Source organism: Halichoerus grypus, chromosome 10, assembly GCF_964656455.1.
Source record: "Halichoerus grypus chromosome 10, mHalGry1.hap1.1, whole genome shotgun sequence".
In the NCBI taxonomy this organism is placed as follows: domain Eukaryota; kingdom Metazoa; phylum Chordata; class Mammalia; order Carnivora; family Phocidae; genus Halichoerus; species Halichoerus grypus.
This window is the reverse complement of record NC_135721.1, coordinates 38,637,265-38,661,812: the sequence shown is the minus strand read 5'-3', so window position 1 is coordinate 38,661,812 and position 24,548 is coordinate 38,637,265. Positions and strand designations below refer to the sequence as shown.

Genomic DNA, 24,548 nt, shown 5'->3' with positions numbered 1-24,548 from the left:
TGGACCACACAGAGAGCACACCACCAAGGGATGGTGGAGCAACAGCAGAGACGGGGCCTGGGTCCCCGGACAAGCCCAAGGACAGAGCCGCCATTCCACCTTAGACTGCCTGCCTCTGGGCTGTCAGAAGATGGAGAAATAAACTTCTATCTTGCTTAAGCAATTGTTAATTAAAAGTGAAGTCATAGCTCAGCTAATCTAAGCACCTACTATAGTATGCTATTATGATAAATTTATATATTAAGAAACAATATCTTTACTATAGTCTTTCAGCCAAGAGGCAGTTATATGTCATTACACACTTTATTTCCATTAAAGTGTCATTTCCTTTGAAAAAAATCTTTTACCAAATTGACGTTCAAGTAGTTAATGTTTTTGCTACTGGAAACAATCTCTCCCTCCACTCCAATTCTAACTGTGTAGCAAGAATTTTCCTAGATATGTATCCTTCTGAATAGTTTCAAAAAGACAGTGCCAAGGACCTCACCAGTAAACCCTTGCTGAAGAACAACTGAGACCTGGAAGTTTTCAAACACCGCAACTTTGGGGTTACTTAAACGCATGGCCAGCCAAGTGGTGGGAACCAGCAGGCTCCCTGTAACCAGTACATATATAAAACAGACATTTCTAAGATGTCTGTGTTTTTACAACCAGAATGACATGCAATTCACCCCGAGGCGGATCTCCAGCAAACACAGTGACTGCGGTGTCAGAGAGGAGCCCGTCTCCACCTCTGCCTGTCTCTGTTGTGCTGGACAGCGCCAACCCCGCAGGCCGTCCCCGCAGGCCAGAAGCCTGTGAACTTCCTTTCCCCCACTGGCCCGCCCGACAGCTGAGCTGTCACTGTGGGACTTCCTGGTAGAAGACAGGAGGAAGACAGGAGGAAAGAAGCAGCCTTTCCGGTCCCCTGATTCAGCACAGCCTCTGGCAGGGGTGGTGACAGTCACAGGCAAGAGAGGGTGACTACATGTGACTCCAGCAGCATCGGTGGGCATCTAGCATCATCGGTTTCCACTCGAGAGAAGTGATGACACCTCCAACAGCTTTGTGACAAGTACAAGCCTCAGCCCAGGGTGACAGAAACTTCCTGATCTCTGGCTAACACTCCTACACCTCTTTTATAGATTTTATTTATTTATTTATTTATTTAATTTATTTATTTGAGAGAGAGAGCGAGCAGGTGGAGGGGCAGGGAGGGAGGAGGGAGAGGGAGACTCTCAAGCAGACTCCAAGCTGAGCGTTGAGCCCAGCGAGGGGCTCGATCTCACAACCCTGAGCTCATGACCTGAGCCGAAATCAAGAGTTGGATGCTTAACCAACTGAGCCACAAAGGCGCCCCTGGCTAACACTTCTTTCTCACTTTGGCATCTTCAGGCCTGCTGACGTCTTTGCGATCAATCCCCTGCATAAAAGCCCTCCTTGCCGGAAGCATCTCCACGGTTTCTGGTTTCCTGCTGGGCACTGACTGGTATATCAGATGATGCTCTCCTGCCACTTTCAGGAAAGTAGGATTGTTCAAGGAAAGGAGGGGCTCTGGGGGTGACAGAGTCTACCATCCTGAAATCCTTCCTCTTCTCACTATCACTGCCATACAATACAATCCATTCAAATGCTTAAAAACAAAAATAGCTGTTTTGGTTTTTTTTCTAATCACACTGGAGAGGATCTCAGGAGAGATGAGAGATGAGAACACAGAATCTACAGCCCGACACCTGGGCTCAGCTCCTCCCCCTACCAGTGGGGAAGCTTTGGGCAAGTCACTATAACTCCTGCAAGCTCAGTTTGCTCATCTGTAAAATGGGCGTGGTCATATTACCTACCCCATCGGATTCACGTAGGGAAAGTGGGTGCACATCACAAGCACTATGCACCTGCTGGTTGTCGCTACTGTTATCACAGAAAAAGGGAACTTACAGGCGCCCAGTCTCATCTGACAGGATTCATCTGTTGGGGCTTTAAGGCTCTTGTGTCTTTTGGTCACCCTCACTTCCAGACACAGGTTTGACTCTAGCCTTATCATGGAGTAGTCCTTTCTTCCGTCCATCCCATTTCCCTTCCGGGTGTCTCTGGAGAAGCAACATCCTCCTGAAGCCCCTCACACACTCCCCCACGGTCAGGTCCTGGCCAGTATCCTCTCTCTCCCCCACCCCCTTTCTCAACCTGCAGAACTTTTAAATGCTCAGGGTTCACTGGCCTCTCACCGTCCCTGCTCCCTGTGATGGCCGAGCCACTCCCAGCCTGTCTACCTTCCTTCACTCCGTCTGCACACCATGCCTGGGATACCTTGCAACCACATTTCCTCTAAAACCTCTTGAACCTTCCCTTAAACTCCCACATGCACATCTTATGACTCCAGGGTCCTGGTCTCCACCGCCAGCACAATCTTCTCGTCCCACAAATACTCACTGCAAGGCTTCACCATCTGCCTTTCACTCACTGCCTCAAGGGAGAGACCCCCCCCCCAAGCCCCTCTCTCTGTGCGGACCTTTCACCTAAGCTCAGACTATGTGTCCGACAACCTGCCTGCTATCTTCATCTCAGACAACATTACGAAGCAGAACCTGGCACTTTCCTCTATTCCTTACATTATTTGGAAGCTGTGCCATCCATTCAGCCATCCAAGGTGAAAACCTCTGTGACAGAGGTTTCCAACTCAGGCTTCTAACTTTCATTCCCAGCCCCGGTCAATCTCCAGGGTCTCTCGATCATACCTTCCTGAACTTCTCATGCCTATTGACATTCCTCCAGTGATCAAGTCCCTGGACTCCCTGTCTTGATTCTGTCTCCTCAAAGCCATCTTTCTAAAAAAAAAGTATCCTGTTTAATGGTTTCCAGCTCATCTCAGGTTTTATGACTCCAGGTGACAAACCTGTCACACTCTGGCCACACAAAAGTACTGTTAGAAGCCCAGATGTGCCAGATTGTTACCTCAGTGCCTTTGCACGTGATGGAATTCCAATGTGAACCCCAACAATCTGCCTGGTGAACTGCTTTTCATCCTTAAACCCTCTCCTCTGTGAAGATAATTTTTCAACACCATGGCCATCCCCCGACACTTCCCCATCTTTGTTGATTGCAATGAGCTGACGTTGTCTGTGTATATTTTAGGTCTCCTCTATCATTGTGCAAGCACCTGGAGGATGAGCTGCAGGGCCAGAATTTTGTTCATCTTTGTATCCCCAACACCTAGGACAGGGCCTGGCACACAGCAGATCCTTAGGAAACCTCTCGCATTGAGTGGAATGTGCGTTGCATGCCTGTAACCTGTCTTCAAACAAGGTAAGCATCCTCCAAAAATGTTATTTTCCCCAAAATACCTAAGATAAAAACTGAAAGTTAAGGGGCGCCTGGGTGGCTCAGTCGTTGGGCATCTGTCTCCAGCTCAGGTCGTGATCCCAGGGTTCTGGGATCGAGCCCCGCATCGGGCTCCCTGCTCAGCGGGAAGCCTGCTTCTCTCTCTCCCACTCCCCCCTGCTTGTGCTCTCTCTCTCTCACTGTGTCTCTCTGTCAAATAAATAAAATCTTTAAAAAACAAAAAACAAAAAAAACCCCTGAAAGTTAACAGAAATTATAATAGCAAAAAATAAAGTATAAGCTCCACTGAAACATCTACAACGTCCAACAACAGGGCATCTGTTGGTAAATGATCACTGCAAGTCATCACTGCGGTGTGTGTGGCATTTGTGACCACAGCCTCAGCATCACCTGGGGGCAAGTGTGAAATGCAGTCTCAGGCCCCCCAGATCTGCTAAATCAAGGGATTCGTATGAACATTAAAGTTTGAGAAGCACTAGCTTGAAGTATCGGGTATATACACTGACACAGAAAGATATTGTAAGAAAAAAAGTAGTTTTATAAAAATGTATAGAGATATACACAGAATCACATTCTAGGACGTTTCCATTCAAGGTCAGAGAATCTGACTTCCCACCGAGTTTCATCAAATCCTCCTACTTGAGCTTGGAAGGTATTCTTCTGATTTACAAGAGACCATTTGGATTCCATGCCCCTCAGCATCACAAAAGGACAGCCAACCTGAGTCATCTTCACAAATATACAGCTCGGTAGGTGGCCTTGAGATGCTCCCTCAGAGAACCACAGTTTATAGTCTTGTTTAGCTCTGCAACATCCACACTGTTCATTCACTTCTTTCGTCTTTAATGTTCTATTCGGTGGAGGACGGGTTGCATTTAAGGGTTCAGTTACACAAACATTAAGCCATGGGCATGTTTTGTTAACAACTGCATAACTGTGCACCATTAATCCTAAAAGTAATTATACTTTTAGCTAACAAAACGATCAGAATGCAGGAGAAGACTGTTTATATATCCATAAGTGTATATACGTACAAAGATATTTAGAAGGAAGCACACCTATATGTTATCAACAACTGTGAGTAAGCTCACTTTTCATTTTGCATTCTTCTTATACTCCTTGAATTCTGGCATTACTGCTTTTATTTCTGAAAACTTAAAGACATTTTCATGGGGGGAGGCTCCTTACCCTATGATGAAAAGAAATCTGAGAACCACTTAAACAAAAAATATTCTTAGGAACCCTGAAGCATCTCTAGTGTGTGAGGAACAATATCTCATAAATAAGCTTAGTTAAAGGCAAAAAAGTCGAAACGAAGTTACTGTATTTGGGGGAAGTCTGCTGAGCTGGAAAAAATATATATTTATGGAGAAGCAAAATGAAGAACGTTGACATTCAGCAAGTCCAGTCTGTCTGAGGAGCAGACACTGAGCTCCCCCTGCCATTTGATGTATGGAAGCCTCATGCCCAGCTCGACCTGAACATCAGGGGGCTTCAGAAAACCGCTGAGTGAAATGAGTGGATGAACGAAGGGTGACAGAGGCCCTCCTAGAACTTCAGAGGGCTCGCGCTCATCTGCTCTGGACTGGCACTGCGGGGTGTCGCAAACATGTCCCCCCGCCACCAACTTGCGCATGCACACACAGACCGCATTCACTTTGGTGATCTGGACCCTCCACTCCGTTCGACTCATTTACCTAATGTGAAGAACGCTCAGTTTAGAATGATAAAACCACTACCGATATGCCCTACTTACCAAAACCGCCTATATGGAGATTCCCATATGCATGCTTAATTTTGTCTTTATAACAATCACTATCGTGAGACATGTAATCTATAAAGTCTTTTCTTTTTAATAAAATTCGTCTCTTGTCCCCCCAACCAGAATATAGATGGCATGGAGGCAGGGGTCTTCACTTCGCTCACCACCGAATTCACAGTGCCTAGGATGTTAAGAGGCACATGATAAGCATCTAGTACATATTTATTGAATAAATACTCAGTTTCTTATGAGAGTTTCAGAAGTGATGGTGGTTTCAGGCATTCCTCCAAGGCCTTTTGTTGGCAGGCCATCACCAACAGCTTGCTTATCTTCTTCCATCCCACGACACCCTCCTGTCCTCCTTCCCCATCTCCTTCATGGTAGCTCTTCTCCTACCATCTCCTCCTAAGTGCTAGGGTCCCAGGGCTCATAAGTTTGACCCTCTTCTCACTCAGACTGTCCACGTCTCAGCTTTGCTAACCATGTTTATGCAGAAAAGGCTTGGCTTTCAAAATTATGTATTTCTACTCACACACAAAAACATAACATATCCTTCTCAAATGCTTGTATGCCTGATGAAGAAATAATCCTTGTTAAGGCCCTGATGTATAAGGGCAAGGCCTGCGCTTTCAGTCCATTTGTAGAAATGGCACTAACATTTTCAGAATTAAGAATTAACCATTCAAGGCAAGAGCAGAATAGGCACCACCAAGCAGGACATGATGAACTGCCAAATTACCTATAGAGACAATTACTGGTACAAGAGTGGATAGGGCATTAATATTTACTGGGAGTAAAGCCTACACAGGCTATCACTAAATCCTAACAACACCTACTTCACTGGACTGCTATGCATTTAATCTGCCAAAGGTCATGCATGGAGAAGTAAGGGGCTGAGAATTCCAACCCACATCTACTCACCACCCAGTCCATGCCCTTCCACCTGGCGGTGCTTAGGAACGGCAGATATGCATGTATGTGAAGGGTCTTTTGTTTCTAATAATGAAGGCTTGACAAGGCACAGACTGTTAGAAACAAAAATCTGAACTTGAGAAAGCAGTGAGTAAGCCAACGTGGCTGGAGTGGGCTGCCTGGGAAGGCGAACAGGTAAGCTTCGATGTGAATGTGGCAGCTGAAAGAACATGCCTGGTAAGGCGGGAGGTCTCTGAGAGCAGAGGACTTCACGGCAGGAGAAAAGGAACACCAGTCAACTGCGTGCGAGGCTGCCCGCCCAGGGACAGAGAGGCAGGGTACGGGATGCTCACTGCTGCCCAGATGAAAGGGGAGCCCGAGGCCTGCCCTGGTGAGGAGCAGGAGGGAGGGACAGGACAGAGATCTACTGAGAAATGATGAAAAGAAGACTATCAGCGACAAGACGTGTGCAAATGGAAAGCTGCATCTCAGTTCTGGAAAGACAGGTTCGGAAGTCAATTTTTGTAGTTTTGTGATGATGTGATTAATATGAGATGATAAAGAACTGGACAGAGATGCCCAGGAGGCAGCTGGAAGTATGGCTTGAGGCTCAACAGAACATCCAGCCCATCAGCCAGCCCTGCCCACCAGGTCCAAGAGAGCTAAGCCCTAAGGCATCCACAGTATGAAATTAACTAACTTCTCCTTTAGCCAGACTGGTACAAGTTATATACCATCCAGGGAAAGCTGAGAAAATAGTCCCTCAAATCGTGTTTGGGGTTTTGTGTTTTAGATGAAGACTTCTACTTGATAAAGGAGAACAGAAGACAAGGCAGGAAGCCTGCGCTCGGGGAGAAGCCAGCTTTGGGGTACGCAGACGCTGGACATGTCACGGTGCCCGTGAGAAGGCACAGCACGAGCGGAGAGCGTGGCAAAGAGGAGCCGGGTGGGGAGGGAAGAGGTACGCTGCGGGCAGAAGAAATGGAATGAGCAAAGCACAGAGGCCTGGTTAATTTGGGGAACAGCAAATGACTGGGTACAGCTGAGAAAGTATGGCATGGGATGGGGGTAGGGGTGCAGGCAGGAGTTAAGGCAACACCGTGGTCCCGTTGGACGTCCCAGGGCCGGTGCCGTCTCTGGGCTGTGGGTGCTGGCTGCCAACTGCACGCGTCAGGCCCCGCTCTGCCCATCTGCCCCACAGCTGACCGAGGAGGTACAAAAGGCTAGCCCTCTGGCCTCTAGGTGGGATCACCCTGGGAGAGCAATTTAAGCTCCAGCGCTCCCTGAGGGATCAGCTGGGAGCACAGCTTTGCTCAGCTCCTTTCCCTGCCTCCCTCCCTCCCCCACCCCAACCTGGTGCCCTTTCTCCTGGCAGCCCCCTCAATGAACCAGGGGCCCCTGACGTCTTGTTTCAGGCTCTGCTTCTACCGAACCCGACCTAAGACAGGCCATTAGGTCAGCAGGTCAATGTATGGAAGATCACAGACGGTCACGGACGATCACCAGAGGCCCTTGGGGACTTTATTCAAGAGGGGTCAAGAAACGTGCAGGAGAATCACAGGGAAAGCAGCAGGGATAGCAGAAGGGCGGGTGGAGAGGCTGAGATGCGAGGCTGCTGGGGAGCCAGCACAGCGTTCTCAGCCGCAGCAAAGATGGCGGCAGCCGGGGGTGGGGGGCCGGGGGAGAGGAAGGGCTTGGGCTGCAGCACCGACAGGCCTTGGGATGGATCCGAGGTGCTCAGCACACAGGAGGCAAGACAGTTCAAGTGACAGGGAAGACGGTGGAGTGCTCTGGAGAGAGAGGTCACCGGATGGAAGCTTTGGAGTCACTAAGATCAGTTTGGCCTTGCCGCGTCCCAAAGTCCTGTGGGCCCTCAGGTTGCTAAGTCCTGGGGACAGATGAAAACCCAGGCTTGGGGCCGTCGGGGGGAATCTCACCTGGAATATCAGTCAGGGAGTGCCCTTGGCTGCAGGCAGCAGAAACCTGGGTATCAGGGCTTTTAGCCAAGCGGGGGTTTCTTCTTCTCACAGAACAGCAAGTCCTGGGGCAAGCAGGCCAGGGCTGGTGTGGTGGCTCTGGTACGCCACCGATGTCCCCAGCTCCCACCAGCCTCTGTTCCTCCAGCCTCAGTACCTGGCCAACCTCCGCCCCACAGTCCAGGCAGGAAGCAGAAGAGGGATGAGATGGAAAGGAAGGGGAAGCACCTATATCAGGAGAGGGAAAACTTCCAGAAACGGACAGGCCTCCATGTAGATCTCTTTGGCCAGATGACAGCACGTGGCTACCCCCAGCTGCAGAGTTAGCCAGGAACTTTGGACAAGCTGGGCTGGCTGCTTCCCCAAACAAGATCAGGGTTCTGTCGGTAAGGAAGGAAAGGGGGGATCTGCAGTAGTCAACAGTAGGATGTGTCAGACCGAGATAAGATCCTGGGGCATGTGGATAAAGGTAGTAGTTAAGACTGCTCTAAAGAGATAAGATCCCCAAGGGGAAGAACAAAGTGCAGGGCCGTCTTAACCCCGGGAAGCCCACCTTCAAGGGGCTGGGGAGGAAAGGAAGAAGCACAGGAGGGACTGCTGGAAATCAGAAAAGGAAATATTAAGCAAAAATCAGTAACTCTGATGTGACGATACCATGCCTGGGTTCAGCACAGTCTGAAATTCCAATTATTTAAGAAAGCAGCATGCTAGTTCCTATGCAAAATGCATTTTAAATTGCTTTACCCTAAACAAGTAATATGGGTGCCCGCACCAAAAAGTGATTTCTAAAAGTCCATTTCATTCATTCTGTGAGAATGCAGAGATGGCCTGACAGATTGAGTCTGGAATGAGTCCCCACCTTCTAGAAACCCAAGGTCAAGGGAAGTGATAACAGGAATGTATCCAAAGCGGTGTGGGGAGGGCCATGAGAGCAAGGAGACTGTTCAGCACAGACACAGACACGATTTAGTCACAGAGCTCACTCCCTAGGCCAGCTTGCCAAGGCCCATCTGTGGGCACAGGACAAACATGGCAGGGCTGGGGGCCAGGAGCTGGGGAGCAGTGGGTCCAAGTGAAGTTCTCCACTCAACTTTCTCCTACCCTCACCCTCCAGGGAGAGGCAGCGGAGAGTAGGGGAGCAGCGTTTTAGTCAGAAAAGCTCAAGACTACACCAGTCCAGGGCCTTACCTGTACCTTCCAGAGCTCTTGGTGACATGTTACTCCTCTCCTACTGATTCCAGAAGTCAATTTGTCCTCCTTTTCCACCCAAGCAGACAAACTAGGTGGCTAATTCCAAACCAGTTCTAGCTGTGGAAATTTTTGTTTGTATGAAAGCTCACTTAGAATCCTAAGACGTAACACACATAGGCACACAATTGGGGGTGCCTGGGTGGTCAGCTGGTGGAGCATCCAACTCTTGGTTTCGGCTCAGGTTATGATCTTAGGATCATGGGGTTGAGCCCCACGTTGGGCTCCATGCTCAGTGGGGAGTCTGCTTGCGATTCTCTCTCCCTCTCCCTCTGTCCCTCCCTCTCACACACTCTATCAAATAAATAAATCTTAAAAAAAAAAAGAGGCATGCAATTGATCTTTTGCAAGGTTTCTCTACCTCAGAACTACTGACATTTGGGACTGGGTAATTCTTTGATGTAGAAGACAATCTCATGTAGGGTGTCTTGTGTAGGATGTTTAGTAGCATCCCTGGTCCTCCCCCTCCCCCAGCTGTGACAACCAAAGCTGTCCCCAGACATTCCCAATGTCCCCCTGGGGGGGGGGGGGAGCAAAACTGCCCCCAGCTTTATCCACTGGAATAAAATCATTGTCTATATTAAAATTCCAAACATCTCCACATTTGAAGTATTAAGGGTTATTAAACTCACTGCAAAAACTAAAAACTCAAAGACTATGGACTACAAATTGAAGATACTTGAGTTTCAGTATCTAGTCTTCTTAATGTTTGGTTTGGGGGGCTTGGCCTAAAGAAACCTGATTCATCAAGGTAAATGATCATGTCTCACCTGTACAACGTGCCAGCCAACAGACAGGCACAGGCCTGCATTCACAGAGCAGGGAGGGCAGAGCACCAGCCTGCAGAGCGGAGCTCTTAGGTGTGCGTGGGGATGGAAGGCGTGCACTCCTTCCTGGATCCAAGTGACCCACGCAGAGCACCCTTAACCACCCCACTCCACTCCCACCACTGAAAGGGGGTAACTGCACGGTCCTTTCCTGTTTCTACTGGGCAGGCAGTGTCTTACTTGTCTTTTAGGAATATGAAATTTCACCCGTGATTTCAAAACCACAAAGGAAGTGCGGGTTTGAACTCTGCTGCTGAGACCACACCCAATCATCTCCAGTCTTCTAGATTTGTGCAACTGAACTTACCAGTGCCTTCCGCCAGGTGAGAACCAGGAAGGGGCTCTCACCAGACACAGGATCTGCCAGTGTCTTGATCTTGGACTCCCCGGCCTCCAGAACTGAGAAATGAATGTCTATTGTTTAAGTAAATAGTAATAAATAAATAAATCATCAATGCCTCCCCATTGCCCTGGCCAGTGGTTCTGCAAGCTGACCAGGCCCAAGAACCACTGGAGGGCGCTGTGAAGGATGCGAGTCCCAGACCTCACCCCCAGAATGTCCCACCTGGTAGGACCAAGGAAGGATGCCAAATGTGCATTTTAAGCAAGTTCCCCGAAGTTATGTGGGTGTGGCACTTTGAGAAACTCTGCAGCAAGTGCCTCATAGCTGTAATTAACAACAGATTAAGGCTCCATCTTTAGCCTAAGGATTTTCAGATCCTTCTACAAACTGTGCAGTTATATGAGAACCTGTCTTCTGAAATGAAAAATAGAAGTGTTGCTTCATGAATGCAGTCCACACTCTACTAATTTTGACCACCAACCAAAATGCAAGCACGTCAGTGATTCTGAGGTAGGCTTTTTAAATCTCCTGCTAATCAACCAGTATTCCTCTAAGGTTGAGAGTACATCGTTACTGTCATTCAATTGCTGGCTTTTTACATGTTTAAAAGCGCTAAAGCAGGGGTGCCTGGGTGGCTCAGTCGGTTAAGCGGCTGCCTTTGCCTCAGGTCATGATCCCAGGGTCCTGGGATTGAGCCCCAGCCCCACATCTGGCTCCCTGCTCAGGGGGGAGTCTGCTTCTCCCTCTCCTTCTCCCTCTTCCCTCAGTTCGTGCTCTCTCTCTCTCTCTCTCTCTCAAATAAATGAATAAAATCTTTTTTTTAAAAAAGTGCTAAGGCAATTAATTCTGAGTCCTTGGAATACATAAACATTCTCCAAAATTAGAACATGCCCAGGAACTACACATGGTATTTCTCCAAGATTTTACTGAAGTGACAAAGATGTCGACAGGGCAGCGCCTCCTGCAGGGTCAAATCCAGAGCCCTCTCCCCCTCCCCACCTCTCTCTCCCATTGCCCTCCTCCTCACTCCCCTTCAGCCTAGAGGCCTCCTGCTCCCACCCCCACCCCACCTTAGAATCTTCATTTGCCTCCACCCCACCTCCAGGTGGCTCTCTTCTTCACCCTCTTCATTCTGGTCTTTGTCCAAAAGTCACCTTCCTTGTAAAATAGTATTTCCACCCTGAGCCCTGTTATTCACTTCGCTTTACTTCACAGCACTCATTACTATTCATACATATTTGCCTGTCTGCTCTCCCCACTAAATATAAGCTTCCTAGAAAAGCGGGCCTGGCGATTTCATTCACTGCTATAACCTCAAGACCTACAACATACCTAGCACAGAAAAGGCACCAAACCCTTGCTGAAGGCACCCGGGTCCCTGCAGAACAGCTAACCCAAAGTCACCATGGTCCTAACAAGAGGCAGACGTGAAAACCAGATCCTTCCCTGTGTCCAGATATCACAATCACTGGGCATTTGCAAAGTGTCCAGAGCATGCCTGATGCACGGAGAACAGGGATGGGAATCACTGTGCGTGTGTGTGTGTGTGTGTGTGTGTGTGTGTGTGTGTGTGTGTTGGGGAAGGGAGATAAACCAAGTCAAATGACTGTCCCACCCATCACCTTGGGGAAGTAAAAGGGGCAGCTGGATCTGTTTTGTTTTGTTTTTTAAGAGGAGAGGAAAGAGATAAATAGTCAACGGTTAGGCAGTTTGATAATGGCCAAGTCACGCCTTTCAGGATGTTTGCTAATACATAAAAAGTAGGTTCAGATGAGAACATTTCTACTGCCTCTTCTTCCACTAAAATTTATGAGTCTCACCTACTTTTCAAAGTAAGAACAGGAAACATAAAACTTAGCTGATTCAATGGACCCTCATACATTATGACCATTTAGGAGAGAGAAATAGGAAGCTGGAATAAGTGGAGGGAGATGGATTGAAAAAAATAATAGAAAGGGAAAGAGAGAGTGGGGGGGGTGGACACAGAGTGGAGAAAATGGAATGGGGGCTAGGGGACAGGAAATTCCGGGAAAGGAGGGCTGGAAGGGAAAGACAGACAGCAAGGAGGAACAGAAGCTTCAGTGTTCTTATCATATTCTGTTCCCTGGGGCTGGACAGTTTCCCAGGAACTCTCTGCAAATTCTGATACGCAGACCCACCCACACACCCTCCTCAGGCCCTAACTCAGAGCTCCCCTTCAGAATCCAAGCACTGCCCCTGCCCCCCGCCCCCAGGAGAGACTCCAGCCACAGCATGGAAGGTGGCCCTCAATGGCATAAAATGCAGTGGGGGCTGGAAAGGACCCCCTCCTCACGCAGAACATAGTAAATGCAGGATTTCTGCCAAAACATACAACCCGAGGGTCTGTCAAGGCAGGAGGGAGGCCCATCTTTAACGGGCTGGTGCCAAGACCTTGGGCAAAGCGCACCCTCGGAGGGCCCAGTGCCTTATTTGCTGGCAAGCGCTAGACCAAAGCATCTTGGTGAAGTGCGCTGATCTCATGCATCAACACTCTCCACTGTGTTTAAATATATTTCTGAAGTTACATTCTGCCTGGGAAGCCTCTTCTCCAGGACAGTGGTAGGTGGGGTGGGGGTGGGAGCAGGAGTGAAGTCTAAACCAAGTTAAATGCATGGACCAGAGCTGGTGGTGGACCAGCTACCTGAGGACCACTGAGTGAAGTCTCTGGAACAGGAGTGGCAGACCCCGGAAGAAAGCAAGCCTCCTGTCGGCCGAACCTGCTCTATTAATGCACTTCCACCCTGTTTTCCGCCGATACCAGGGGGGGCCAAGCCAATGGTGAAGAGAGCTCAGTGTGGTGGAAAATGACTTCATTAATGACCACGGAAAGGGGAGCCCCTGAAAAGCCCCCATGTGCCTTCTGTTGCTAAACTGGCCATAGCACGACAACCTGCAGGCTTCTGAGTTTTTAAACTCTATTTTTCGACATAACCTCAGAATGACAGAAAGATTGCAGGAACAATACAAAAAATTCCCATATATCTTTCACCCAGACTCCCCAACTGTTAACAACCTACCACATTTGCTGTCTATCATTCTATATAATATAATATGCATGTTACCTTTTTAACTGTTTGAAAGGAGCTGAAAACATGACATATTCCCCCCTGCCAAATATTTTAGTATTTCGTAAACACAGGGATATTCCCTTACACAACCTCAATATAATGATAAAAATCAGGAAATTGTTGTTGCTTCAATACCATCTAAAGACCTGATACAAATTTCTTGAGTAGTTCCAATAATGGTCTTAGAGCAAAAAGCATTCGCGTGTGGCATTCAGCTGTCATATCTTTTCAACCTCCCTTACCCTGAAATAGTTGCTGTATCTTTCATGACCTTGGCATTTTTTGAAAAGTACAGGCCAGTTCTTTTGTAGGATGGCCCTCAGTTGAGATTTGTCTACTTCATGATTAGATTCAAGTTATACATTTTTGGCTGAAATATCACAGATTAATGCTGGGCTCCTCTCGATGCATTTTCTCAAGGGGCATACGATGTTGATCTGTCCCGCTGATGGTGATGTTAAATCTGATCAATTGGTTGAAGTGGTGGAAGGCAGGTTTCTCCATTGTCAAGTTACTATCTTTCCTTTGTAACTAATAAGTAACTTGATGGACGACACTTAGAGACAAAGTAAATGCCCTCTTCCTCATCAAATACCTATTTCAGCACATACTGGTGGATTCTCGCCCCAGTAAGGGTAAAATCCTGTGTGAGGACAAATAAGGTCAAACTTCAGGGAAAAAACTAGGGCTGGTTGAAGCAGTGATTCATGAGCAAGAATTAGCATGTGAGACTTAATTCAAATAACCCTGGGTTAAGTTCACTCTTAGCAATTAAGGAGAAAAAACAAAAACACCGCTAAATTTACTTTTGAGAATATAGGTGAGTGTCCATGAGCATGCTAGTCTCTCTCCTGGTGAGCCACGCCTGCCGGAAACTCAGCCCTTCAATTCACAAGGTGTCCGGTGGCAGCAAAAAGAGACACCCACGTCCAGAGAGCTGATGGCTAGAGTCATCCCCACCCCAAGGCCCGATTCTCCGGGGGCAATGCTGAGGGGCTCAGCTCGGTGATTCGAGGCCTGCCGCGGCATGGCGCAGGGAGGTGTATCTGGAAACAAACACCCCAACTCTCTACTGCCTTAGATGAGCCACAGTCAGGTTTAGGAACTCTGACTTGGCTTATTCAAGAAGTATTTTTTTTACAGCTCTATTATCACAAAGTGAGAAACTTCAGGAATTCTTTAACGGCAGAAAGAACATTTTGAAATCATGTCCTGGTTATCATACTACAACTCGGTGATATCTATCTACAACTGTTAACATTCTGGTCTATCTTTCGTCAGTCTTTGCTCTTGGCATATGTATATTTTTATCAGGACGTGGATCAAGCTGTCTACACCAGCCTTCTTCAAGCTGGGTTCCACTGGAGAATTAGGCCCAACAGAAAAGGATCTGAATACCTATTTTCTCAGTTCTCCCAAGGACGGACTATAACTAGAATCATTCCAGAAGCACAGAAGAGAAGTGAATTCATTACCTATGATGGTTGCCTTAGAGTAGTAGGGCTTAATTCTCCTGCAGAGCCCAGTTGCAGAGGGCTGGTGCGTACTGTTGGATAATTTGCTTTATTTCCCTAATAATCCTTTAAATAAACATTTAATAAAACACCAGGCACTGGGGATATAAAGATAAATATGGCACGGCCCCTTTCTTCTTTAAATGAATAATCCAGCCAGGAAAAGCAAAAATACCTTAATACCCCAAACACCAAATAGCGCCACGACAGAGGGGCAGCCAGGAACCGTCACCTCCATCACAGACGGCAGGGAGGCTTCCCTGGGGAGGTGATGCACAAATGAGTCCCTAAAGGGCGGGCAAGACTTCAGAGGAGACAGAAGAGAAGAACAGGCATTCCAGATGGAAGGAAGGCCATGCCAAAATGCCCACAGAGGCAGGCTCAGGCCCCATCACAGGGGACCTGGAGAGTGGCAGAAGATAGGGCTGAGAAGGAACCAGGCCCTCCAAGTGGGCCCCAAGGGGGAGGCGCCAGGCGGCCCTAAGTGGTTCTGGAGCCCGGGTGGCCAGCTCACACTGGGATGAAGGAAGCCAAGGGAGAGGGTGGTCAAGGGAGAGGTCACGGAGGTCACCGCAGCTGGGGGTGATGGGGGAGCCGAGCCAGAGCAGAGGCAGTGAGGAGGAGGCTGATCACAAGACGTGGAGGAAGATGCCACAGGGAACTTGGCGACCGAGCCAGCAGGGGCTGTTCCTCCAGCGCCCAGCCAGCTGAGATCCAGCCTGCACGAACAAACTCAGGCCAGTAATGGGAAGGAAAAAAGCAAAGCCCATGCAAGAGGGCGCCACACAGCACCACCATTCCACCATTCTCTGAGATGATTTAATGGCGGAGGTGGGGGTACCCCTCAGAGGAGGAGGCCAGAGGGAATGAGACATGACGCTGGAGTAAACGGAGGAAAACTGCTCATAGAACTGCCCCTCCTTTTTGGGTCCCTCCAGGCTCTAAGAAAACACCTTACATAATAGCTTTCCGGGGGGGCCCCTGTGGCAGCAAATTATACATGCAAAATATGCTCCCGGAGAACAAGTCTGTGGCGGGCCCATGAATACCACAAACAAAGCAAAACCTAGAAGCTACCTTTTTAAAAAAGATTTTATTTATTTATTTGAGAGAGCGCGCAAGAGAGAGCACAAGTGGGAGAGGAGGGGCAGAGGGAGAGGGACAAGCAGACTCCCCACTGAGCAGGGAGCCTGGGATCATGACCTGAGCCAAAGGCAAATGCTTAACCGACTGAGCTACCCAGGTGCCCCTAGAAACTACCTTTTTAACGGAAGATTTCCCTCTTGATTTAAAGAAAATACAAGTAGTTGGACTGAATAAGAAATAGGAGAAAATGAAAATCAGTAAAATTGACAGTTAACAAAAGCAACTCTGGGACCCAACATAAACAGGCTCCAACATGGGGACCTACCCCCAAACCTGAGTAAAATGAGAGACACAGGGTATGAGATGATGGGAAAGTGTGCGTGCAAGCTCTAAAAGAACCAAGATCCTCCCCTGCCCCCCAAAAGACACAAAAGGGTCGGATTCCTAAGTCCTGGCATTATGAAGAGACATCACCAAACCAGACCTGAGCAATACTCCTCAGGGACCCGCTGTGAGTAGGGAAGGGAAGGTGAAGGATTCGACAGGCAGTTCACGCAATAATCCAGGATTTGATAAGCCTTGTTGTCCTAGGAGAAGCAGACTAGTCACGTACAGCCCAAATCAGAAGGCGGTAATGACCCTAGAAAAGGAACTGGAGGGACCACAACTGGAACCCGAAGTTTGGCAGGCCCTGGCAGTTTTGAGACTGAAGGAGCGGAAACAATCCCACAGAAGGAAAAGGAAAGTTTTGTTTGGGCCACTTTAAGCTCAGAACAAGTGAAATATGTTTGAACTGTTAAAACCAACAATACAAATTTAGGTCTATAAGAGGCATGGCTAAAACAGAGACTTTCCTGTTACACCCCATACACATCCCTTTTACTCTTTACTCCAAATATTTGGGAAGCCATTATTTGGGCGGGCCCCTAAGGAGGCACACTACCACTCACATAAGCAGTTTTAATCAGGCTTGGAGTATGGGCCTGGGGCTACAGCACTAGCAACACGGACATAGTGTCTTCTCCAGAGGCTCTCATAATCTTATTTTAAAAATCAGACAAGTAGATCTACCACCAGTGTCATTATTTTCATAGTATTTCTTTCCAATTTATTCTACATGGGACATGAGGGCTGCGCTACAAGATGTCTTAGATTTGGGGAGGGGTGTGTGTCTGGGAAGGCGTTAGAAAAGGTCCTCCTGGGAAGGAAGGAGTAGGACTTGGTGGATGTGGGCAGGCAGGTGTCACCTGGGCAGGGACAGCAGGCACCGAGGGGAAAACTTCTCATGGAGTGTCTGAAGGTCCGGCCCAGGAAGGAATAACGTGCCGACAGAAGCTGGAAAAAAGCAGCAGGCCATTCCATGGCAGGTTGGAATTTTATCCCAAGATAAAAGGAGCAATAGGGTGGGGGTGGGGGGCAGGGAGTTAACTGGAATTGGATTTTGGAGAGACCTCTCCTGAGGTCAGAATGGAGATGGGGAAGTCCTCTTGTGCCCCGAGACCAGTTAGGAGGCTGCGGTGGAGACTCAGGGGAGTGATGATGGTGTGCCGGGAACGTACCAACCTGGACAGGGAACAGAGCCATCTCAGCCACTACACGTGACCTCCTCAAGAATGGTGACAGGAGCTGTTCGCAGGCATGGGAGGGATGCATCTGCCTCCTTACCATCTCCAGCTCAGACGGCCTGAGTCAGAATGCCCCCTAGACACTTCCTCTAGGTTCTGTCCCCTATAGTTTCTTAGTTTCTTAACTTCTCTGAGCCTCAAAATCCTCATTTGTAAAATGGGGATAATAATGACACCAAACTCATATGGCTTTTGTGAAAATTAAGTGAATTGACATATATAAATATATAAAATGACATATATAAAAAAACGTGACATACATATATAAAACATGTCTAGAACAGGTGAGGATAAAGTGAGTCAGGAGAGCATTTATCTTTTTTTCTGTCCTATCTATGTGTTGTAGCATGTGGGTTTGTTGGGAGGGGGGGTGAGTTTAACAAGATTTTCACAAAGAGCACACTCCCTCTTTGCCAACCAAAAAACACTGCTAGATTCCTATGATCCTATTATTTGCTTGGCAGACAACTGAACCTCACCGCCAGAGTTAGCTCTGACTGCCCCCTTTATCAAGACCAATCAGCTCAATGTTTACAGGCTAAGATGCAGAGCTGTGCTGTCCAACGCAGTTGCCACTAGCCACATGTGGCCGTTAAGTACTTCAAATGTGGCCAAACCAAATCAAGATGTGCTCTATATAAGTAAGATACACACCGGGCTTTGAAGACTTAGTATGAACAAAAGAATTTAAATAGCTCATTAACAATTTTTATATTAATTTCATAATATAATGGACATACTGGGTTAACTAAAATATATTATTAAAATTAATTTCAGGGGCACCTGGGTGGTTCAGTCGGTTAAGCGTCTGCCTTCGGCTCAGGTCATGCTCCCAGGGTCCTGGGATCGAGCCCTGCATCGGGCTCCCTGCTCAGTGGGGAGCCTGCTTCTCCCTCTCCTTCCGCCTGCTGCTCCGCCTGCTTGTATTCTCTCTCTGTGTCAAATAAATAAATAAAATCCTTAAAAAATTAAATTAAATTAGGGGCACCTGGGTGGCTCAGGTGGTTAAGCAACTGCCTTCGGCTCAGGTCATGATCCTGGAGTCCCAGGATCGAGTCCTGCATCGGGCTCCCTACTCAGCAGGGAGTCTGCTTCTCCCCCTGAACCTCCCCCCTCTCATGCTCTCTCTCTTTCTCATTCTCTCTCTCTCTCAAATAAATAAATAAAATCTTATTTAAAAAATTAAATTAAATTAATTTCATGGGGTGCGCGGTGGCTCAATCGGTTAAGCGTCCAACTCTTGATATCAGCTCAGGTCTTGATCTCAGGGTCATGAGTTCAAGCCCCGAGCTGGGCTCCATGCTAGGCGTGGAGCCTACTTAAAAATATATATATTAATTTCACCTGTTTTTTTAAAGTTTCCTTTTTTCTATTTCATTGGATCTACTTAAAAAAATTTTTTTTTTATTTGACAGAGAGAGAGCATAAGCAGAGAGAGTGTAAGAGGGAGAAACAGGCCCCGATGCAGGGTTCAATCCCAGGACCCCAGGATCATGAACTGAGTGGAAGGCAGACACTTAACCAACTGAGCCACCCAGGCACCCCTCATTGGATCTATTTTATTTTATTTTATTTTATTTTATTTTATTTATTTATTTATTTTTTTTAAAGATTTTATTTATTTATTTGAGACAGAATGAGAGAGAGAGAGCACATGAGAGGGGGGAGGGTCAGAGGGAGAAGCAGGCTCCCCGCCGAGCAGGGAGCCCGATGCGGGACTCGATCCAGGGACTCCAGGATCATGACCTGAGCCGAAGGCAGTCGCCTAACCAACTGAGCCACCCAGGCGCCCCTGGATCTATTTTAATTGTTATGTTCCTAACTTCTTACTTTAGCTAATTAAATCATTACTTTTTGCCGTTTTTCTTGTTAATATGAGCAATTAAGACTGTACATTTCCTCCTAAATACCAAGTTAGTTGCACCTCACAAGTTTTTTTAGGTGTACAACTCATCTTACAAGTTTGGACATATATGTTTATTATTATTAATCTTTCAAATCTAAATATCTTCAAACTGAAATTTTCAAATTTTTCAAAGCATCTTTTAAAACGGATATAATTTAGTTGCATTATGTTCAGAGAACTTGGTCTGTATGATACTGATTCTTTTAAATATGTTAGGACTTATTTCATGACCAGGTATATACTCAAAGTATAATCTTCACTTGCTGGGACCATGTTTTCTATATAATCAGTGTGATTAAGCTTATTGTTTGTTGGAATAATCCCTTATTTGTTTTCAGTCAATTTGTTCTATCAGTTACTCAAAGATGTATGCTAAAATCTCCCACTATGGTGGCAGATTTGTCAACTTTTTTTTATCCTTCTGTTACTTTTTACTTTATATAGTTTGAAGCTGTGTTATTAGGTGCATAAGAGTTTAGAAATTCTTATATTATTCAGAAACTGAAACTCTGATGTACTGTTTCTTTTTAATTTTTTAAATGTAGCTACTAGAAAATTTTAAATTATGTGTGGCTTGGATTATCTTTCCACTGGACAGCACTGGTCTAGAGAAAGGATAAGCAAGGAGTCTGCACCAACCACCAAGTCCTGGAAGACTAAGGACTTGAATGCAGAAAATAACAAGCAAAGAGAGGAGAGGGTTGGTAGACCTGTTAAAGTACCATACTCTGTCTTTCTCTCTTGCTGCTGGAGTCTAGATAGGAAAGGAGACCAAGATGCTTGTGAAAAGCAGAAAGGAGGGGAAGACAAGACAGAAGAGGATAAAAAAGCAGAAGCTGAGAAAAGGTGGCCAGGGAAGAAGGAATTCTACACATACAATAGAACAACTACTTCTGCTCTGAATTCAATACATTTAAGCCTTTAATTATGAAAATGACACTTAGTATTAAAAACAGCCTTAATGTTCAAAAGGCAGAACTATTATTCCACTAAAGTAGAGCTTTTTTATTTGTTATTTTTATCAATTTTCTCTCTTTGAATTAATCAAGTCATATCATATGATACTTAACTATTATGATTCCAAATACTAAAAACTTGAAGGGAAAAGAAGGATTCTTAGGTTATAGGAGTTGGTGAGCCATCCAATAACTTAATCCTGGATATTTTTCCATGCCGTAAGAAGAGAACGAAAATATCCTGTATGGCCTCAAAAGACCAACCAAGAAATGGGCTTCTCCTCTAGGATGTGGGGGAATTCCAGAAATACAGAAATACAGAAGTACAGAGAAGGCAGGTCAGAGAAGTAGAAACAAGTACAGAAAGTACAATATTACAAAAGCAGAGGGAGAAGAGGTTCCCAGAAGTGTTTGCAGCAAGAAGGCTGAGAGCTGAGATAAGGTAAAGCAGTTTGGCCAGAGAAATTCTTCCCTGACAACATTGTTCTTGGGTTCCCCACAGCTCAGCCTGTCCTGCTGCCTGACTCAGGGGTGACTGGGACATGGAGGTGACTGCACTTGCCAAGAGCATATGGGGCATAGCCAGGTAGAAACGGATCATGACTCCTGGTAGGACTCCTGCCTGTCTCCTTGGTGAACAGTCAATGTTGCACTCATCAGCTAATAGAAGGGTGTACTAACACTATACTAATAAACAGTAACCACTAATTACCATTTAATAACCATATTGATCACTATACTAATAACAATGTAATTATTCAAAAATTGGAATAAAATAGCTTTGCCTGCAGCTCCCAAAGCTAAGTATACACACAACCCATGACCCCTTTATCACACACCTATTATACCCCCATCAGGAATGTATACCAAAGATAGGTATGAGAACAGTCACAACAGCGTTATGTGTGATAGCCAAATGCTGGAAACTGCCCAAATGTGCACAGATAAATATGTGATATATTATTCACCCAATGACCAAAATCAGCCAGGAGAGTGAGCACACTACAATGAGAGGCAGTGTCACGAGTGAATATCAGAAACCTTACTCATGAGGAAAGATGGCAGACACTGCAGGATCCTTGGTCAGGTGCGGGTTATCCTCGGGGAGGTAGGGACCGGAAGGGAGCACATGGGGAGCTCCTGCCTCTTGATCTGAGTGCATGGCTGTGTTCAGTTTGGAGAATTTGTGAACAGTACACTTATAGTATGTCTACTTTTCTATTGTATATGCCAAAGGAAGGAAGGAAGGAAGGAAGGAAGGAAGGAAGGAAGGAAGGAAGGAAGGAAGGAAGGAAGGAAAGAAGGAAGGAAAGGAAGGAAGGAAGGAAGGAAGGGAAGAAGGAAGGAAGGAAAGAAGGAAGGAAGGAAGGAAGGAAGGAAGGAAGGAAAGGAAGGAAGGAAGGAAGGAAGGGAAGAAGGAAGGAAAGAAGGAAGGAAGGAAAGAAGGAAGGAAGGAAGGAAGGAAGGAAGGAAGGAAGGAAGGAAGGAAAGAAAAAGAAAAAGAAAGAAAGAAAGAAAAGAAAGAACGAGCTCTCCAGTAAGATAAGCCTGGTAGTGTCCTTGGACCCGTCTAACCTCATTTGTCTCTCACTCCCTTATACAACTTCCTTGCCCGCCCCCCCCCCCCCCGCATGTGTGCTTAAGCTGGGTCTCTCTCCTTGGGGAGCCCACATGTCACCACCCATATTTATGGCTTCTTCCCACCCCAGGCTGGTGATCTGTGCCCCCCTCCCCATTTTGAATACCTTTGCTAACTTAGGCCATTCACGCTGATCCAGCCCTAGCTTCTTTTTCAGCAGTTAGGAAGTTTGTACCATCATTGTGTATCTTCCCAGCGGTTTTACTCTGCCAACGCTGCCCAGCTAGACTAAAGACACAGAGCATGCCCTCTGGGAACGATTTCAACCCTCCATAGGCAGTTCAGATTAAATCGTTCCTCAGGAGCTAGAAGGGTGTGGAAGATGAACCTCCATCCTTCTCCCAGGAGCTGCTGGCTCCAAGACACACCACTTCTGCCCCACCGCCCAGCACCTGGATGGACTCCCACAGAGAACTCTGAACCTCTTTTTATTGTCTGTTCACCTCCCAAAAGCCAACCTGCTAGATACATTCCCCTCACTGCTGCCAAAGAGCATGCGGCTAACTTGGCAGTCCGTGCCAAAATCATAAGCATCTTCAAAATAGGTAGTCATAAACGTGAGTTTTTGGAATATATGCCTATCAGCCCTCTCACTCTTCCATTAACCCCCTTACGCCTTCCCAGCTCACCCATTTCTTTTCTGGCCTGAGGAAGAAATGGCTACTGATCATAACTAAGGTTCATTTCATTTTACAAAAGCAGCAGCACTCACACAATGGACAGACACGAAAAATCCTCATGACATCCTGGTTATAGGACTCTGGCAGCTCACAGCCGTCTCCTGTCCAAGCACTGGCTGGAATTTAGGTGATCCTGGCTCTAAGACCAGAAATGTAAGACATTCTTCTAAGCTGTCAAGCTTTCCGGATTACACAAGTGAAACCACAACCCATGATGTTTTTGAGTCTGTGCTCCTTCACTCAGACATGGATTCCTCTTCCAGTTTCAGGACACGCATCCCACTATGGAAGAGGACTAGCAGTTATAAACCAAGAGGAGAGCGAGGCTAAACACCAGAGGGCAGGAGATGAGTCTCCTTCCTCTTTGTAACCCCAGCACCCAGCTCCCTGCTTGGCACCACAAGCAGGCAAGCCAAGGGTGCCAGATGAAACGCAGCACATAAACTATTCTCTCTTTTAGAAGAACGATACCTAATTAAGCAAAGGCCACGAACACGAATTAAGACATGAGGACATAAAATTCGTTTTTCAAGTCATCTACTGATTTGCAGGACTCTCTTCACTGGTAAACACATTCTTTGGTCAGAACCACTGAACCAGAGGCCTGGAAGGGACCACAGCCATCAGCAGCTCAAGCCTCCAGTAGAGACCAGGAGACAGAGCCCCACATGGGGACCAGTGTCGGCCAAGGTCACCCAGCTGGTGTGGGGTAGGGACAAGATCCCGCCTCCCCCTATTTGCCAGGTTCCTCTGAGAGATGCCCTCGCAAAACCTTACGTTACTTACACACTAACGGCGTATAATGAATGCATGCCCACGTATAATACGTATAACGGTGTATAATGAATGCATGCTTACAATTCAGAGGAAAGCAAAGGGTCACCAAAATGTGTCTCTCCCGTAGGGCTGGCTGCAGAGAGGGGGCAAGCAAGGTCACAGGCGAATTTCTACCTGCAGACGCCACACATCGCGCCTTTCCGAAGGATGCAATGGGCAGTTTGGGGACCTGCTAGTTACCCTGCAAAGGGTCCCCCAATCCCGTTCCAGGGAAATGAGTTAACTCGGCTCCGCTGGCTAGGAAGCTTCCAGCAATGAATTAAACCCCGAGCCGCTGAGGGAAGCCCGGGGAGAAAGGGCCACTGCGGCTCTACCCGACATCCTGGCGGTTCACCCCTGCGCCTCCACCACGTCCACACTGGCGCGGCGCCGCCCGCCCCGTCCACGCGGCCCACGGCCACGACTCTCAGCCCGCGCCCCCGCGAGGCGCGTCTAGGGGCGCCGTGCCCTGGGCGCTGCCCGCGGGGACAGGGGCGGAGCCACCGGGCCCAGCTAGGCAGGGGCAGGGACTGATCGCCGCCGCCGCCGCCGCCCCCAGCCCGCGGGCCCCGCTACGCCGAGAAGGGGGCTGCGCCACTTACCTCGGCCGGCAGGTGCCGCCGCCACCGCCTCGGTTCGCAGCTGCAGGGGACGCCGCTCCGCGCCGCCCGCCGCTTTCGCCCGCATGCTAGGGAGGGGGCGCCGGCGGGCCGCCAGTCCCGGGCCCCGCTCCCCCGCCCGTCCCCGGCGCCGCGCTCGCGCCCATTCAGCACCGGACCGTCCACTCCCCCGCGCGGATGCGGAGGAGGGACGTGGGGGCGGGACCGGGAGTCACGAGGACAGGAGAGACCAAT

At 47.7% G+C, this 24,548-nt stretch overlaps 1 protein-coding gene across 6 annotated transcripts in view; it reads right to left on the bottom strand.

Moving 5' to 3' along the window:
• ST3GAL5 (ST3 beta-galactoside alpha-2,3-sialyltransferase 5) overlaps positions 1–24,478 on the bottom strand; it is a 49,634-nt gene extending 25,156 nt beyond the window's left edge. For 2 of the 6 annotated variants that reach the window (XM_036117407.2, XM_036117412.2), the window contains exon 1: positions 24,297–24,435. Coding sequence is in view for 1 of the 6 variants with exons in the window: in XM_036117406.2 (XP_035973299.1) it covers positions 24,297–24,381 (85 nt within the window). In the remaining 5 variants the exon portion in view is untranslated. Of the gene's footprint in view, positions 1–23,736; positions 23,762–24,296 lie in introns of those variants that run through there. The other 4 variants (XM_078056349.1, XM_036117406.2, XM_078056348.1 and 1 more) reach the window with 4 other exon arrangements.
• Positions 24,479–24,548: the final 70 nt, after the last annotated feature.